At 37.6% G+C, this 14,510-nt stretch overlaps 5 protein-coding genes across 6 annotated transcripts; 3 read left to right on the forward strand and 2 right to left on the reverse strand.

The window, feature by feature from the left end:
- Positions 1-1,018: 1,018 nt before the first annotated feature.
- On the forward strand, positions 1,019-3,462 carry LOC106349282 (F-box/kelch-repeat protein At3g27150-like). The gene is made up of 3 exons (XM_013789225.3): positions 1,019-1,334; positions 1,449-1,533; positions 1,937-3,462. Exon 3 carries the CDS (start codon positions 1,944-1,946, stop codon positions 3,243-3,245), a length of 1,302 nt encoding a protein of 433 aa, XP_013644679.2. The 5' UTR covers positions 1,019-1,334; positions 1,449-1,533; positions 1,937-1,943; the 3' UTR covers positions 3,246-3,462.
- Positions 3,463-3,761: 299 nt separating this feature from the next.
- On the reverse strand, positions 3,762-6,117 carry LOC106349283 (protease HtpX-like). 2 transcript variants are annotated; one of them, XM_013789226.3, is made up of 8 exons: positions 5,557-6,117; positions 5,196-5,321; positions 4,940-5,119; positions 4,737-4,833; positions 4,556-4,665; positions 4,304-4,437; positions 4,025-4,213; positions 3,762-3,946 (listed from the first exon to the last, which is right to left on the reverse strand). In XM_013789226.3, the coding sequence occupies exons 1-7, from the start codon at positions 5,806-5,808 to the stop codon at positions 4,078-4,080; spliced, it is 1,035 nt and encodes a 344-aa protein (XP_013644680.2). In that variant the 5' UTR covers positions 5,809-6,117; the 3' UTR covers positions 3,762-3,946; positions 4,025-4,077. The 2 variants fall into 2 exon arrangements, with proteins under 2 accessions (XP_013644680.2, XP_022543615.2); XM_022687894.2 differs by lacking the exon at positions 3,762-3,946 and having other exon boundaries at positions 4,050-4,213; positions 4,304-4,439.
- LOC106412487 (transcription and mRNA export factor ENY2-like) lies at positions 5,807-7,279 on the forward strand. Its single transcript, XM_048781686.1, has 5 exons — positions 5,807-5,843; positions 6,187-6,293; positions 6,368-6,462; positions 6,635-6,711; positions 6,819-7,279. Exons 1-5 carry the CDS (start codon positions 5,807-5,809, stop codon positions 6,890-6,892), a joined length of 390 nt encoding a protein of 129 aa, XP_048637643.1. The 3' UTR covers positions 6,893-7,279.
- On the reverse strand, positions 7,095-9,367 carry LOC106414870 (B2 protein-like). The gene is made up of 6 exons (XM_048735393.1): positions 9,168-9,367; positions 8,214-8,766; positions 8,033-8,133; positions 7,837-7,920; positions 7,645-7,755; positions 7,095-7,535 (listed from the first exon to the last, which is right to left on the reverse strand). The coding sequence occupies exons 2-6, from the start codon at positions 8,752-8,754 to the stop codon at positions 7,491-7,493; spliced, it is 882 nt and encodes a 293-aa protein (XP_048591350.1). The 5' UTR covers positions 8,755-8,766; positions 9,168-9,367; the 3' UTR covers positions 7,095-7,490.
- Positions 9,368-11,784: 2,417 nt separating this feature from the next.
- Positions 11,785-13,391, forward strand: LOC106349286 (ribonucleoside-diphosphate reductase small chain C-like). The gene has a single exon (XM_013789229.3). It carries the CDS (start codon positions 12,296-12,298, stop codon positions 13,289-13,291), a length of 996 nt encoding a protein of 331 aa, XP_013644683.1. The 5' UTR covers positions 11,785-12,295; the 3' UTR covers positions 13,292-13,391.
- The last annotated feature ends 1,119 nt before the right edge of the window (positions 13,392-14,510 follow it).

The raw sequence follows: 14,510 nt of genomic DNA on the forward strand, positions 1-14,510 counted from the left end.
GTTTATTATTTAGAAGGTGAGGGGTATGATTAGGGTTTAGGGTTTTAATTTTTCCATGCAATCACAGACAATTCATAAACATACTATGTTATTTATTTTGTTCATTTCTATTTGGGTTTAGGGTTTACTCATTAGAGTTTAGGGTTTATATTTGGATAATGATTTAGTGATTAGATCTTAGGGTTTAGTATTTTGAAGGTGAGGGCATATGGTTGGGGTTTAGGGTTTAACCTTTTCCATGCAATCATAGACAATTCATAATTTTATCAATATGTACCATGTTATTTATTATGTTCCGTTTTATTTAGGTTTTAGGTTTATATTTGGGTTTATTGTTTACATTTGGGTTTAAGGTTTACTGATTAAAGTTTAGGGTTTTATATTTATGGGTGGGGTGAGACTGAGATAAGGTTTAGTATCTAGGAATTAGAGTAGGGATATGTTTAGTATTTAGGGGTTGTAGCTGGGGTTGAAATTCTATACTATTTTGGTGATAAGGGTTTAGGATTTAGTATTTTTGGGTTGGGGGTGGTGTGGAATTTTGGTTTATTTCTTAGGGGCTGAGATGGAGTTGGTATCCTAAACAACTTTTGTAATATGGAATAGAATATGTCGGCTATTCCGTATAGAATGACTTTATTCATTTTTATACTATACAGATGGACTGGAATACTGTTTTTTCAGTTTAGTTTATGTTGGTATCGGGTTCAGGCTGGGTAAGCAGTACATACTTCGATGTCAACATAGAAGTTCAAATTATTTACTGTTAAAAATGTAAACTGTAAGAACATTTCCCCTTTGTTCTTGTGAATTTTTTTTTTGTGTGTTTGATATGTGGTTCTCGTCACGACACACAAAGCTTACGTACCATCACTTTTAACTGGCTACTTGTTAAGGTGAGGGGCAAAACCGGTTAGTTTGTGTATGAAATGTCTGACACTAAATAACGTCAAAATCAAAGCTACTTGTTAAATTTAGTCTCCATTTATGGCTAGTACGCAAATTAGCCCATTTGAAAAACTATTTTCTTTCCTTTTTCTATAAGCATATTCTCACTCTCTCGCACACAGTCAGACACGCATACACACACTTCACGATATATAATATCATAAACATAGCTTTTTGCCTTTTTCGAGTTTTTACCGGCGATTTCTTGAATATGAGTCGTGTATGGTTTTGTCGTTGCTCGCTTATTGCAGAAAAAATAATAATAAGTCACTGCCTTTACTGCTCCAATATTTTTAAAAATTAGTATTTTCTTCTGGCATATTCTAAATCAAGCTTGAATTTTCCCTGCAACTGAGGGTGGATTACCTTCCTCTCTTTGCAAAAAGGTTCTGATTATTATACATTTTTACTTTTCATAAAATTTATTTTAATTGTATTTTTATATTCAGTCCCTCGTCATCTCTTTTTGTATTTTTCGTTTATAATTTTCTTATTTACAGATGAAGAAGATTAACAAGAAGAAGAAGAAGCAGAAGGAAAGAGAAGAGAGCTTACTAACATATTTTCTAGGGTTTGTCTTCCCCTGTAAGTTTCTTGATTTCTCTTCTTTGACTTTTGACCTAGTTTTCTTCAGGTATATTACTATAGTGATGTACATACACATACACACACACACTCTCTACTAGTTTTCTCTTGTAGACCGTTGACCAGTTTCAGTCTCCACTTCACCGTCTTGATTTAGTCAAATCTGTTTAGTTTCTTGTTAGAATCAGTAATGTTTTCAACTACTTAAGTTACAAATCAAGATTGCTAGATCTATTTAGTCCAAGATTGAATCGTTTGCCTGTTTTATTTTTGCTCTTCCAACTATAATAGTGTGAATCTTCTTTTTTTTTTCTATACAAAACGAGTAAAACTTGGTAATCACTTTTATAATTTGATTCAGTTTGCACTGTTTGATTGAGTTTTTTTTTAAAAAATTTTATAGAGAGGGAATGTCAAAGGCGTACGTAGTAGCAGAAGGGATGGATTATTACCAAGAAATGTTGACGTTAGGACAAGACCACACCGGTCGTATTCGGGCAAGCTCGAGCAGGTCCAGACCAAGGAAGGTACGGATCCGTGAATACAAGATTCCGGATCTAAACGCAGATCCTTGTTTGGATATGGATGAAGAAGACACAGGAGAGGTGGTAGGATTCAGACCTCAGGATGCAGATTATTCACTAAACGTTCCTCAGCTTCCTTACGAGCTAGAGGTCGAGATACTCGCACGCCTCCCGCGTTTCGAGTATTGGAAACTTAAGTTACTTAACAAGCGTTTCTCGCGTTTACTAAAGGAAGGTAAAATCTTCAAGGTGAGGCGTGACCGCGGCGTGGTTGAACCGTCTGTCTTTATGCGGTCCCACGGCGACACGAAATGGACTATGTTCGATAAGAACTTCGAGAATTACCAGGAGGTTCCGGAGCTTCCTTTACCTTCCGACAGCTCCTTCTTCCTTGGAGATAAAGAATCGCTTTGCGCTGGAACGCATTTGATTGTCACTGGGAACGAGGGAGAGAGCATCGCTTTGTGGCGGTACGAGCTGGAGACGAGCAAGTGGTTCAAGGGCCCCGCAATGATCACGCCGAGGATCTTGTTCGCTTCAGCTACGTGTGGGAGCGTTGCGTTTGTAGCTGGGGGGTTGAAAATGTATGGAGACACGTCTAAGGAAGTCGTGAATGAAGCCGAGAAGTACGACTCGGGGACCAAAACGTGGACGCGTCTCCGTGGAATGCACAAGAGAAGGCAGTTCTGTTCCGGATGTTTCTTGCGTGGCAAGTTTCACGTCCTCGGTGGTAAAGATGAAAACGATAAGAACCTAACTTGCGGAGAACGTTACGACGAGGGTACAGACACTTGGGAACTTATACCGGACATTCTTAAAGATACGTCATTCTCATCTATTCAATCACCACCGCTTCTGGCGGTGGTGAATGAAAATCTTTACTCGCTGGAAACGTCTGCCAACGAGCTCCGCGTTTACGATACAAACGCAAACGCCTGGAAGAAGCTTGGGGATGTACCTGTGAGAGCTAAGTCTAACGGAGGATGGGGCGTTGCGTTTAGGTCTCTTGGAGACAAGCTGCTTGTGATTGGAGAATCGGTGGGACCTTCCAGGACAGAGACGATGTCCGTTTACACGTGTCGTCCCTCCGCTAATCCTGAGGAGAAGCTGCTTTGGGAGGAGTCTAAAGGCTGCTGTGGTGTTAAGCTCAGCCATTTTATCTTAAACTGTTGTGTGATGATTGCTTAAGGGTCTTTTCTCTGGAGCAAACAGAAAGTAACTTTTGGTTTTTGTGTGTGTTTTTGAATAAAGCAAGTTGTAGCGTCTCCAGACGCTGAGACTTAATCACTGTTGTGTGGATTGTCCTTCTTGTTCGGCGTTTTGCGTCTTGTGTGTTTCAGTAAACGCCGGTTTGTTCTTAATTTTGTGTAATATAAGCTTATAAGCATCTGTGTGGTTTAACTGATTGTGTGTAAGAAATAACAAGCTTGTTTAAACAGAGTAATCCTACCTTATTATGGCCCATTCTAATGTTCAAAGACAAACTACACGCCGTTTTGTAAGTAGGCTTTTAAAACTGCAGGACGTTTTAACGTCAAGCATGTAAAGAGTAACGGCATGGTCGGTGGTTCTACCTAAAAGAAACGTATGTTTCTGTCACTGTTTCATAAATTTGATCATGGTACAGGACTTTAAAGACACATTGCAAGATGTAAGGCCTACCGGAACAATCAGTTTGGTAGTATAAGCCGTTAAGACTGAGACTGGCGAGTTAATACAATCTTATCATATATACTATCACTGATCCTTTTGTTTGTCTTGAATATACATTTGTGTTATCTATCACAAAAATAAGATATACAAATACAAATACAAGAGTTTTAACAGTACCTGTTTAGACCCTAAGAATCCAGTCTCTTTTTTCTTATGTGCCCCTTCTGTATTGTCCCCTGTCAAAGCATTAAAGAGAGACATTTGAACAATCCACAAAAGCAAAAACTTGAACTAACATTTCTATGTAACTTTACCTATACATCTTTTGCTATATATTTGTTTTCCCTTTCTGTATGTTTTGCACCACCTAAACATTCTCCAACGTGCTTATTCGATTAGCCCGTTTCAGGAGACTCCTGTATTCAAGACTCCTTGACCACTCATCAACCTCGCGTGCACGAAGAACCGGCAATGGATGTGATAACTGACTCGTCTGAGCATTTCTGTAAATAAATAAACAAGAAATGACCACAAGTAACAATAAATTAAAATTTTCACCGCTACTTTTTGTATATACTTTAGATTATCTTTACCTTATGTACCAGCCCAAGGGGGATGAAGAAGCCTTGTCATATGAACGGGCTTGTTCTAAAAACGCATCAACATTTAGCTGATCAGCGATTGATGGACATCCTCCAGCTAGTTTCATTAGAACGGACACAACAATCTCTTGGAAGCCACATGAGACAGGTTACAAGAAAGAAGAGAAACATCACTAGGTATTTTTCGTCTAATTTTTAAGCATTCTGGTTTAAAAAGTTTTTTGGTTGTTTTAAAACTGGTACCTTTGGATCTTGGGCCACGAGAAGTGCTGCACGGTCACAAGTCAGCTCTGCTGAACGTAGCCAACGAAGCATCTGTTCTTCCAAGGTTCGAGCTATCATTTGCCCAAATGCTACAAACAACAGAACTCAACTTAAGTCACTACAATTTCGTCAGACCGACACAGAAGAGTGAAGGGCCTACCAGGAACTGTATAAGCCCCAAGAGTAAGAATGTTTGCAAAGGTGAGCCACACGCCGTGATCACACTTCAGATGACCTAGCTCATGAGCCAAGACAGCCTAGTTTTTTTTTTGTACAATTAAAAAAAAAATTAACTAATATGTGCGATTGGCCAATATTAGTAGTAGCAAAAAAATATGGAACTTGTAATTGCAGAGTATGAACCTGAAGCTCCTGGCGAGTCAGAAGCTCGATGAGGCTGGTATGAACGACAATGAAAGGCTTTTTACCACTTATCGCCAGAGTGTACGCGTTTGGAACAGGACTCTGTCGAACATAGAGATCAGGAGCCTCTATGTTCAAAATCTCAGCAGCTTCGACCAACAAACCGTGAAGATCAGAGAGCTGAGACATCAAAAAATACTAAAAACATCATGTCTCATTCTAGGCAGAACAAAAAAAAGTATAAAAAAGTACCAACCTGGTTCTTGGAGACAAGAACAGAAGTACCAATGTTCTCAAGAAGCATGATCTGTTCCGTCGCTGAGCCTAACAGAGCTTTCCCGAACTCGTTCAACCCCGGAATGGCTCTTAGTAACAACGTGTTCTGTACTTACAATTCAAAACATCGAATCAAAGCTTTTCAAATTACGATCATACCGAAGATAGTAATTACTAATGTTATTAAAAATTCGGTTTAACCGGGTCCTATGCGTTTTTAACCGAAACAATTTTCTTAAAACCCGGTTTACGCAATTCAATTGTAAGTTCAAATCATTTTAAACTGATTCAAATAGGAATAAATTGGTTCAAATTAATCTAAACCGGTTAAATCAAGTAACCTGCTTATCCAAAGGATGTCGAAAATCATCGGCGTCGAGATCTTTGAACAAGAGAGGAGGCACGGCTCTGCAAACCGGAGCCCTAACCCTCGACTTACGCACCTTCTCCGCGCCGAAACCGATGGAGCTCCGTGAATTACGACCACAAATTAATCTCTTCTGCTGTATGTAAGCTAAACGACTACTTTGTTCGCCGCTCTGATGGAAACAGAGGGGCAAGATCGGAGCAGAGACTGAGACAGTCACAGCCATGAGAGGAGCTGAGAAGAAGCGACGGAGGTGCGTAGGTTAGCCGTAGGCTTTACTGTTGTAGTATTGTACGCCGCTTTAATTTGCGGAAGAGAAGGATAAATAAAGAAATAATATTTTTTTTTTGGTCTCTGCGGTTTCGTTTCGGAGACGAAAACTGTTTGCCGACCACAACCGTACTTTAATGGTTAGCATTTGTCGCGCCTTCGTTTTCCCGTTGACCGTTATTTTCCTTCCTATACGTCGTCGTTTGTTGAATAACCTCTTTCATGCCTGGGCTCTCTTTAATGGGCCTAATTATAGAACAGTTTGATAAAGGCCCATTTAATAAACAGCACTTTAGTTTGATTATGTTGTGTCATCTGCTTTCTTATTCTTGAGTTTGCTGGAGGTACTCGGTGAATCGGTCTCCGGTACCTGATGAAGACGTGACGGATGCTTCATCCGAGAAGGACCAGCTCACGCTTGGAGAAATCATCAACATCAAGGTTTCTCTCGATTTTTGATGCGATAAAAAGTCTCTTTTAGTTTGGAGTTTTTGATGAAGAAGTTGATTGTGTAGTTGGTGGAGAGTGGAGAGAAAGATAATCTGATGGAGCTTGTGAGATATAGATTGGTGGAGTCTGGTTGGAAAGATGAGATGAGGGTTGCTTGCAGGCGCTCTTAGCCTCTTATAATTGACTATTCATTTGAAAATAACTCTTTGATTTATATATCAATCTTCAAAGCTGGTAGATGTTGTTGGTGTGACGTAAAAGGAATTTAACTTTTCGTTTGTTGGTCTAGAAAATGGGTGTGGTTGAAAGCTGTAACTTCTTTTTACTTGCAGGGAGCATGTAAAGAAGAAAGGGAGGAAAGATGTCACAGTCGATGAGCTAATCCGAGTGATCACTCCCAAAGGCAGAGGTATACAAACCCTTTTAGGATGAAACCGGAACAAGGAAACCTCCGCTAACTTATTATAATGTTCGACTTTTGTTTGTTTTCAACGGACCTTCGTCGTGTATGTGCAGCTTCAGTACCAGATGCTGTGAAGCAAGAGCTGCTGAACAGAATTCAAAACTTCATTGGATCATCTGCTCCTTGATGGTTTTGTCTCTATGGTGCGGTGGTTTCTAGTTTCTACTTGTACCCAACACTTAACCGGAGAAGAAACTCCTTTTTGAACCAAATGAAACAATGCCATCCTGAAAAATACCAGTTATGATGATTTAGGAAGCACCATATGAGATCAGATCAGCTAGATCCTTGCAGAACCAACCTGGTTTAGACCAGCATAAGATAATGGCTTTATGCTTAAAAGTTAAACTTGCCATTTAGAACATTTGTTTTTCCCTTACACAAAGCAAACACAAACAGTAGCTCATACCATTGGGGTTTGGCTCTGTTACTTAGTCTCACTTTCTCTCTACATAAATCCTTTGTTTCAAATCTCTCACAAAACACAGACAAACTCACACATTAGACACAACAAGAACAAGGGTAGTCGCTTATTCGGCAGAGCTTTTTCACTCTTTTGCTTGCCTCAAGACGCACACAACTCCTCACTTCTTAATAAACCATACATTTGAATTCGACTCTTAGCTAACTCCCAAAAGCTTACGCTCTTATGGTAATATGCATATATATAGAGATAGATTTCAGATCACTTCCCCTAGCAACGTGGTATTGCAAGGTTGATCGGCTTATGCAGAACCAGCTTGTTCGCATAGATCTAGCAGATCCAATGTCTGCAACAAAATAACACATAATCAGCTCACACCTCTCCATCTACATCTTACTACATGCAAAGGTTTTCTTTTCTACTTAAAACCAAACTTTATATCCATGGAAACGCACCTCAGGAACAGAGAGCTCAAGGCGGAATTTTGGACCATCATAGTGGTGAAGAACAGGCCTGAAGGAATCCTCTTCCAACGCTTTGCAGATTTTCCTCACTCTGATCCTCACCTGTTATGATTTGAGACAAAATTAGTCGAATTGGTATCAAAATGAAGACTAAAGGAAGTAACTATTGTGATCGGAATTCACCTGAGCCGGAAATCTAGACTCTCCTTTGACCTTTTTGTCTTCCCAAGCAGTTGCATCAATATTAGTACCTCCAAAAGTTGTTGCCTACACAAAGAATCATGTCAAAGAATAAAAGGATAATCAAATTTCAGTAAATGGTAGCTTCAAAGACATTGTTATGATCTGAGATATTAGAAGAAGAAACATGATAACAAACCTCAAAGATACCATGGAGCTGGTGAGTGGTGTAATTGTAAAGAAACAGAGGCAACCCAGGTGTTATCGCCCGGACAGAGTCCCTGTACCTCGGAGGTAAACCTGACAAAATGAAAAGATTTTAAAATGAAATGCATTGAGAAAGCATATTGTAAAGGAACATGTATGTTAAAAAAATTTACCAAATAGGCAACGTTTCAAGTCCTCCTGCATAGTATCATTGTTGCAAACAAAGATGTAGCCGCCAAGAACTTCATTCCTAGGAAGCGTCTCCGAGGCAGGCAAAGTCTTAAACCTCTTGTCAACATTCATATTCGCATTATCATTATTATTGTGCTTGTTGTTTCCCATCTCCTTGTTAGCAACAACATTGCCAATGTACTTGTTAACCTTCATGTTGCCTCCACTCTTGAAATCGTTCTTCTGGAAAACATTGTTCACGTTGTTGTAAACATTGCTCTGCATCGGAGCCTTGCCCATGCCTTGCACATACTTGCCGTCCAAGTTCAACATGTTGAAGTTAAGGTTTTTGTTGTCCTGGAAACTAAACTTGTCGGCTGGCCTGAACTCAGAGTAGGGCTTAGAGAGATCAAGGTTGTTCATCCTTTCCCCTTTCATCCTAGTCTGCTCAGCGAGCTTGGTTGCAACAGTGGACCATTTGTGATCCTCTGATGCTCGTGACTGACCTCGGAGCTCATCGCCCAATTGCCAGAAGCTGTCCATAGTTCCCTAAATCTAATACAAACACAGAGATCACTGTTAAAACGTAAAGTTTGAAGCTTTCACTCTTATTCGATCAATTCACAGGGAAAACAATCCAAATCGAAGCTAATCCAAAAAAAAAACTAAGAATCAAAAACCCTAAATTATCCAATTGACACGCAAAGTTCCGTCAAATTTCAAACATTTCCCAAATTCATGATCTAAAGTCTCAATAGCTGGACTAAGAAAGCCAAAGCTCGGAACTGATCGGAGAGTTAATAAAAAAAAAAAAAGGAACCAGAGATTTCGGAGGAGAATCTTAAGCGATAAACATCAAATATCGAGAAAATTAGATAACAACAACACTAGATTTAGGGATTATACAGAGCAGATAAATCGAGAGAGAGAGAGAGAGAGAGAGAGAGAGAGCAGACCTTGAGCTTCGATTCCTCGAAAGTCGCCGGAGATGAAGGAGAGAAACTGAAGAAGGGGAAACACGTCAGAGAGAGAGATGGTCCCTGAATGGTGTGGATCTGTAGATTTATCAGACCTACTCTCCCAAATAGCCCTTTCTGTTCCACATTAATTACGACATTCTGCCATTTCCGTACTAGCCACGCGTCATTTCTTAAGTAGCTCTCAAGTTTGAATTTTTTTGGATCCATGTTTACTCCTCCTCGGCCGTCCGATTCAGTTGACAAAATTAAATGTTTTGTTTTTTTATGAGGTCCCTTTTGTCACGAGTTGAAGAAATATCCCATATTTAAAAATAAATAAATGTCTTAATATCCAAAACCTCTAGGGACGATTGATATTTATAACCTTTGTAGTGTGAACTCCTGCATTTTATTGAGGTATAAGATATGTATTTATAAATCTGGATTTTATGGTATCTTACAAAAAAAAAAACTGAATGAATGGTATCCGTTGTTACTCAATAATATATTTGAAAATTCGAAATTGCACGTGTCTCCAGAGTAAGCTGACAGTGACAAAAGACGAATAAAAATGCTAAAGAAGCATATACGAATAATAGCCTGTTAAGAACAAAAATACGTATAAATGTATAATACTTGGAATGTAGAATAAGTAGTGTGGGAAAAAACTGAATTAATCCCCTATATATTAAAAGAGAAGCATTACAACATATTTTTGTATCCACATGTCATCACCACAATCATTCTTAGAATTCTTAAAAAAATATGTTGGTCCATATAAATATATAATAAGCTTTTTATTAAACTAACCATAAATTAATCATAAATGTTCTTCATTGTTTCCTTAAATAAAAATCACGGAATTACCTAATGTGGCTAAAGTATATATATGACAATTAATGATTTTGAATAATAAATATTTGATAAAAATCAGTCTATTCTCTATCATTTTTAATTCATTTTAAAATAAATTAAACAACCACATTAACTATAATAAAAATTTAGATTTTTTCGTATATGTTATAGTTTGAATTTTAAAAAACGAATATAAATGACTAAAGTTGTTAAAATTCTCACACTGAAATTTATGTTATAACAAGATACAAATGATTATGAAATTTCATAAGTAGGAACTCTCATTTAATAAATATTATATATATGCATATTAATATTTTTTAAAAATAAATTATATACCATATAAAATACATAAGTATTTTAATTTCGAATTTGATTTGAAATTTTTTGATAAACATTTTGAACAATTATTGACAACTTAATATTTAGATTTTAAACTTTGTATTGAATTTTTTTAAAATTATAAATTACTAAAACTATTAAACATCCCATAAAGTTTTTATTGTTATCATTTGTTTAAAATTTTTGTTATAAAGAAATACAAACGATCAAAAATAATATGAGTATAAAATATTTTTTAAGAGATGTCAATATTAAAAATGTACTATATATCTATGTTAATATCATTTAAACTTAATTTTATAACATATAAAATATAAAAAAGTGTTTGTCTGGATAAATAAAATTTATTTAAGTATTTGTACCAATTTAATTATATACGTAATAGTTACTAAATTTTTAATTATTCAATATATATTTATTATTTCATAATATGTAAAAAATATGTAATACTTAAAAATAATTTATAAATAATATTCATTCCGCGCAAGGCGCGGGTCTTAACCTAGTATAATGTATAAGCCCACATGGTTGAAAATTTTACCAACCAAATTTGATTACTTTTGCAATACTGTATGTCACGATAAATATTGCTTCTTCTTTTTTTTCAAAATCATATGTCACATGTGAGAATAATTATTACTATATATTAATATCTATCATTTCTTTCACCAACAAGCTTCAATTTACTTTTGTTTTTATAACCAGACACATTCATAAACGAAATATAGAAAAATATGAATGTCTACATTAACTTATAAACACAGTATTTAAGCAAAAAAAAACTTATAGACACAGTACCCTTATATAAATAAAACATATACAATCAGTAAATGGAATTCAAAATCTTCTTAACTTCGATAAACAGAGTTATCAATCATTATGCCATTATAGTTGGTTAACCATCACTAAAGTTGGATATGCGTGTACAAATTCGTACATTTACATTTATCATGTAAAAAAGATACATGAATCATTGTCTAAAAAATAATAGTACTGGATTTTAAATATATAGTTTTCAATTTAGAAACCTATATCTACTTGCGTTTATGATTTCAAAACACGGAACATACTTTTAGGGGAACATCTTAATCTTGTTTCATGTGATGCTGTACCTTTTTGCAAAGCCTCTTTTCCTACTTTCAATATAGTAGTATTGATTTAAAAATAATATATGGGTGGGTTATTCTCTGTGAGTTTACATGGGCAGGTGAGATTAGTCACATGACTCACATAACAAAGCTCACATAGTCGTTGGACTAACATTCATCACACATATTTGTTTGTTCTTATTCCACAAATTATATCATCGTTTTGTAGAATAAAATCTGATAACGAATTTGGCAATTGTCATGGTGTCGGACAGACAAGAAAACGAAGCTATATAATTTTCTTTAAGATGGTAAAACTAAATATCATTATTGTTCTTTTTATTTGTGCTGGGTCATATGCTGAAAACCAGCGAACTGTCTCATAACACATATTCGAAACGGCAAACAGTTGAGACGCTGGGCTTTACTAGCATTCACAAGGACTGTAATCAGGTCAGGCCCGAATTTGAATTATCATCATGGGCTTGAAATCCAAAACTCACACGAAGGTGCGTGTGCCTCCTAACAAGACACGCGAACCACAGACGTTCGCGTCATTTCACCACGAAATGCGAAATGTTGCCGCCAACTTTACTACTTTCCCTCCCCTCACACAAAAAATTACGATAATACCCTTCATCTTCCCCAACAAGCCTCTCGAAAGAGTTGAAATTTTCAAAACGTTTCAACGCTTCCCTCCATGTCTCTTCCCTCTTACCCTCAAAAACATTCGAAACCCCTAAAACCCTCTCATCCCCATTATAAATATCCGTCTCTAGACTCCCAAGAATAACCACCAAATCACATCTCTACCATAATCTCATCATCATTATCCACAAGATGCCTTCCATGGCAGAAGAGCCGCTTCTCACCCCAACCCCAGACAGATTCTGCATGTTCCCGATCCACTACCCGCAGATCTGGGAGATGTACAAGAAGGCCGAGGCCTCTTTCTGGACCGCCGAAGAAGTCGATCTCTCCCAAGACACTCGCGACTGGGAGAATCTCAACGACGGAGAGCGCCACTTCATCAAACACGTCCTCGCCTTCTTCGCCGCATCCGACGGAATCGTTTTAGAGAATCTCGCCTCCCGGTTCATGTCCGACGTGCAAGTCTCCGAGGCGCGTGCCTTCTACGGGTTCCAGATCGCGATTGAGAATATCCACTCAGAGATGTACAGCCTCCTGCTCGACACGTACATCAAGGATAATAAAGAGAGGGACCACCTCTTCCGCGCGATTGAAACCATACCTTGCGTCGCGAAGAAGGCCCAATGGGCCATGAAGTGGATCGACGGATCTCAGACTTTCGCCGAGAGGATCGTGGCGTTTGCTTGCGTGGAAGGGATCTTCTTCTCCGGTAGCTTCTGCTCGATCTTCTGGCTGAAGAAGCGAGGGCTCATGCCGGGTTTAACCTTCTCCAACGAGTTGATCTCTCGAGACGAAGGCCTTCACTGCGACTTCGCGTGCCTGATCTATACTCTATTGAGGACGAAGCTCACGGAGGAGCGCGTGAAGTCGATTGTTTGCGACGCGGTGGAGATCGAGAGGGAGTTTGTGTGCGACGCGCTTCCGTGCGCGTTGGTGGGGATGAACCGTGATTTGATGAGTCAGTATATTGAGTTTGTGGCGGATAGGCTTTTGGGTGCGCTTGGGTACGGGAAGGTGTACGGTGTGGCGAATCCGTTTGATTGGATGGAGTTGATTTCGCTTCAGGGGAAAACGAACTTCTTTGAGAAGAGAGTTGGGGATTACCAGAAAGCTTCTGTTATGTCTAGCGTTAATGGAGGCGGCGCGTTTGATAATCATGTGTTCTCTCTCGACGAGGACTTTTAGATTTGATATAGTGATGATTGTTGTGACGATTATATATCATTGTAATATTCCGTGTATTATCAAGTTTTTAATTAATGGAATACTATGAGCTTTTAACTACATGATTTTTGGTTTAATACATATCTTGTAGTATAGTTGGTAGACTCATGTCGTTTTCAAATTGGATGAGAATGTGAAATGACAAGGGAAATGTTGTAGTTAAACCATTATTTTGAAGTTTTGGTTCTGTGAATTTTCAGTTCTGCATAATCAATATGTTTATTGATTTTTAGAGGAAAAATATCACTAAAGGAGCAAGTTTATCGAGATTGAATCTTCAGTTGATATTTTTTTAATGTATCTCAATGGTTAGAAGATGAGGTAACTGCATTGAAATCGGCTTCTACAAATTTCTTGCTCAGATAGGTCGCTTTTTCTCTCTTCTACTCTAATTTTTTAGTAGAAAGAGCAAAACTTTTTTATTTTGAGAGACTACATTAGGAGGGCCATTACAATAGGGAGAAGTTGGCATGTAAAGAAGCTGAACTTGGACCACATAATGAAAGGACAAACATCAATTACATGAATAGGTAATGTCAGCTTAGTTATACACTTGTACTAAATAATATGAATCCATTAAAGTTCATTGTCTAAATATTCAAGTGTGCATAGTGCAACATTTGAAAATGCTGAAGCATATGCAATCATTTCCTTTGAATGACCAATCTACTATCCTCTAAAAGGTAATAAAAAACGTAAACACTTTTTTGTCAATATTATAAAGATAATTCATATGAGAACGAACAGAACGAGTTCTTCAGCGTTAAACTTATTAAAAGGACAATGGCTTTTGGAATTATGAAATTTTCTAGTGAGGAGTGGCTCAGCTTCAACTCGACTTCTGAAAGCTCTCATGTTGTTCTAGCATTCCTTGTATCTTTTCTTTTCCTGATCGCAACAGCTTCAGAATTAGCTAGAAAGTGCGATTTCAAGCCTGAGGCATTTCTTTTGTCAGGAGACAAATTGGAAGAAGCTGGAAGAAGAAGAGTTTTACCGGTTTTTGGAAGCAAATAGCTTCTTACTCCTCACAGGCCACCTCAATTTGTAAACAGCGTCTCTTTCTCTATATACTGCCATATACTCAACCATTTTTTATTTAAAAAAAACATTAGAAGGTCAGAACAAAGTATGAAAGTGCATGCACAATTCATTCCAGTCTGTGTGGTTTTATGCCTAGAGA

The sequence above is a fragment of the Brassica napus genome, chromosome A6 (assembly GCF_020379485.1).
Source record: "Brassica napus cultivar Da-Ae chromosome A6, Da-Ae, whole genome shotgun sequence".
NCBI lineage: Eukaryota > Viridiplantae > Streptophyta > Magnoliopsida > Brassicales > Brassicaceae > Brassica > Brassica napus.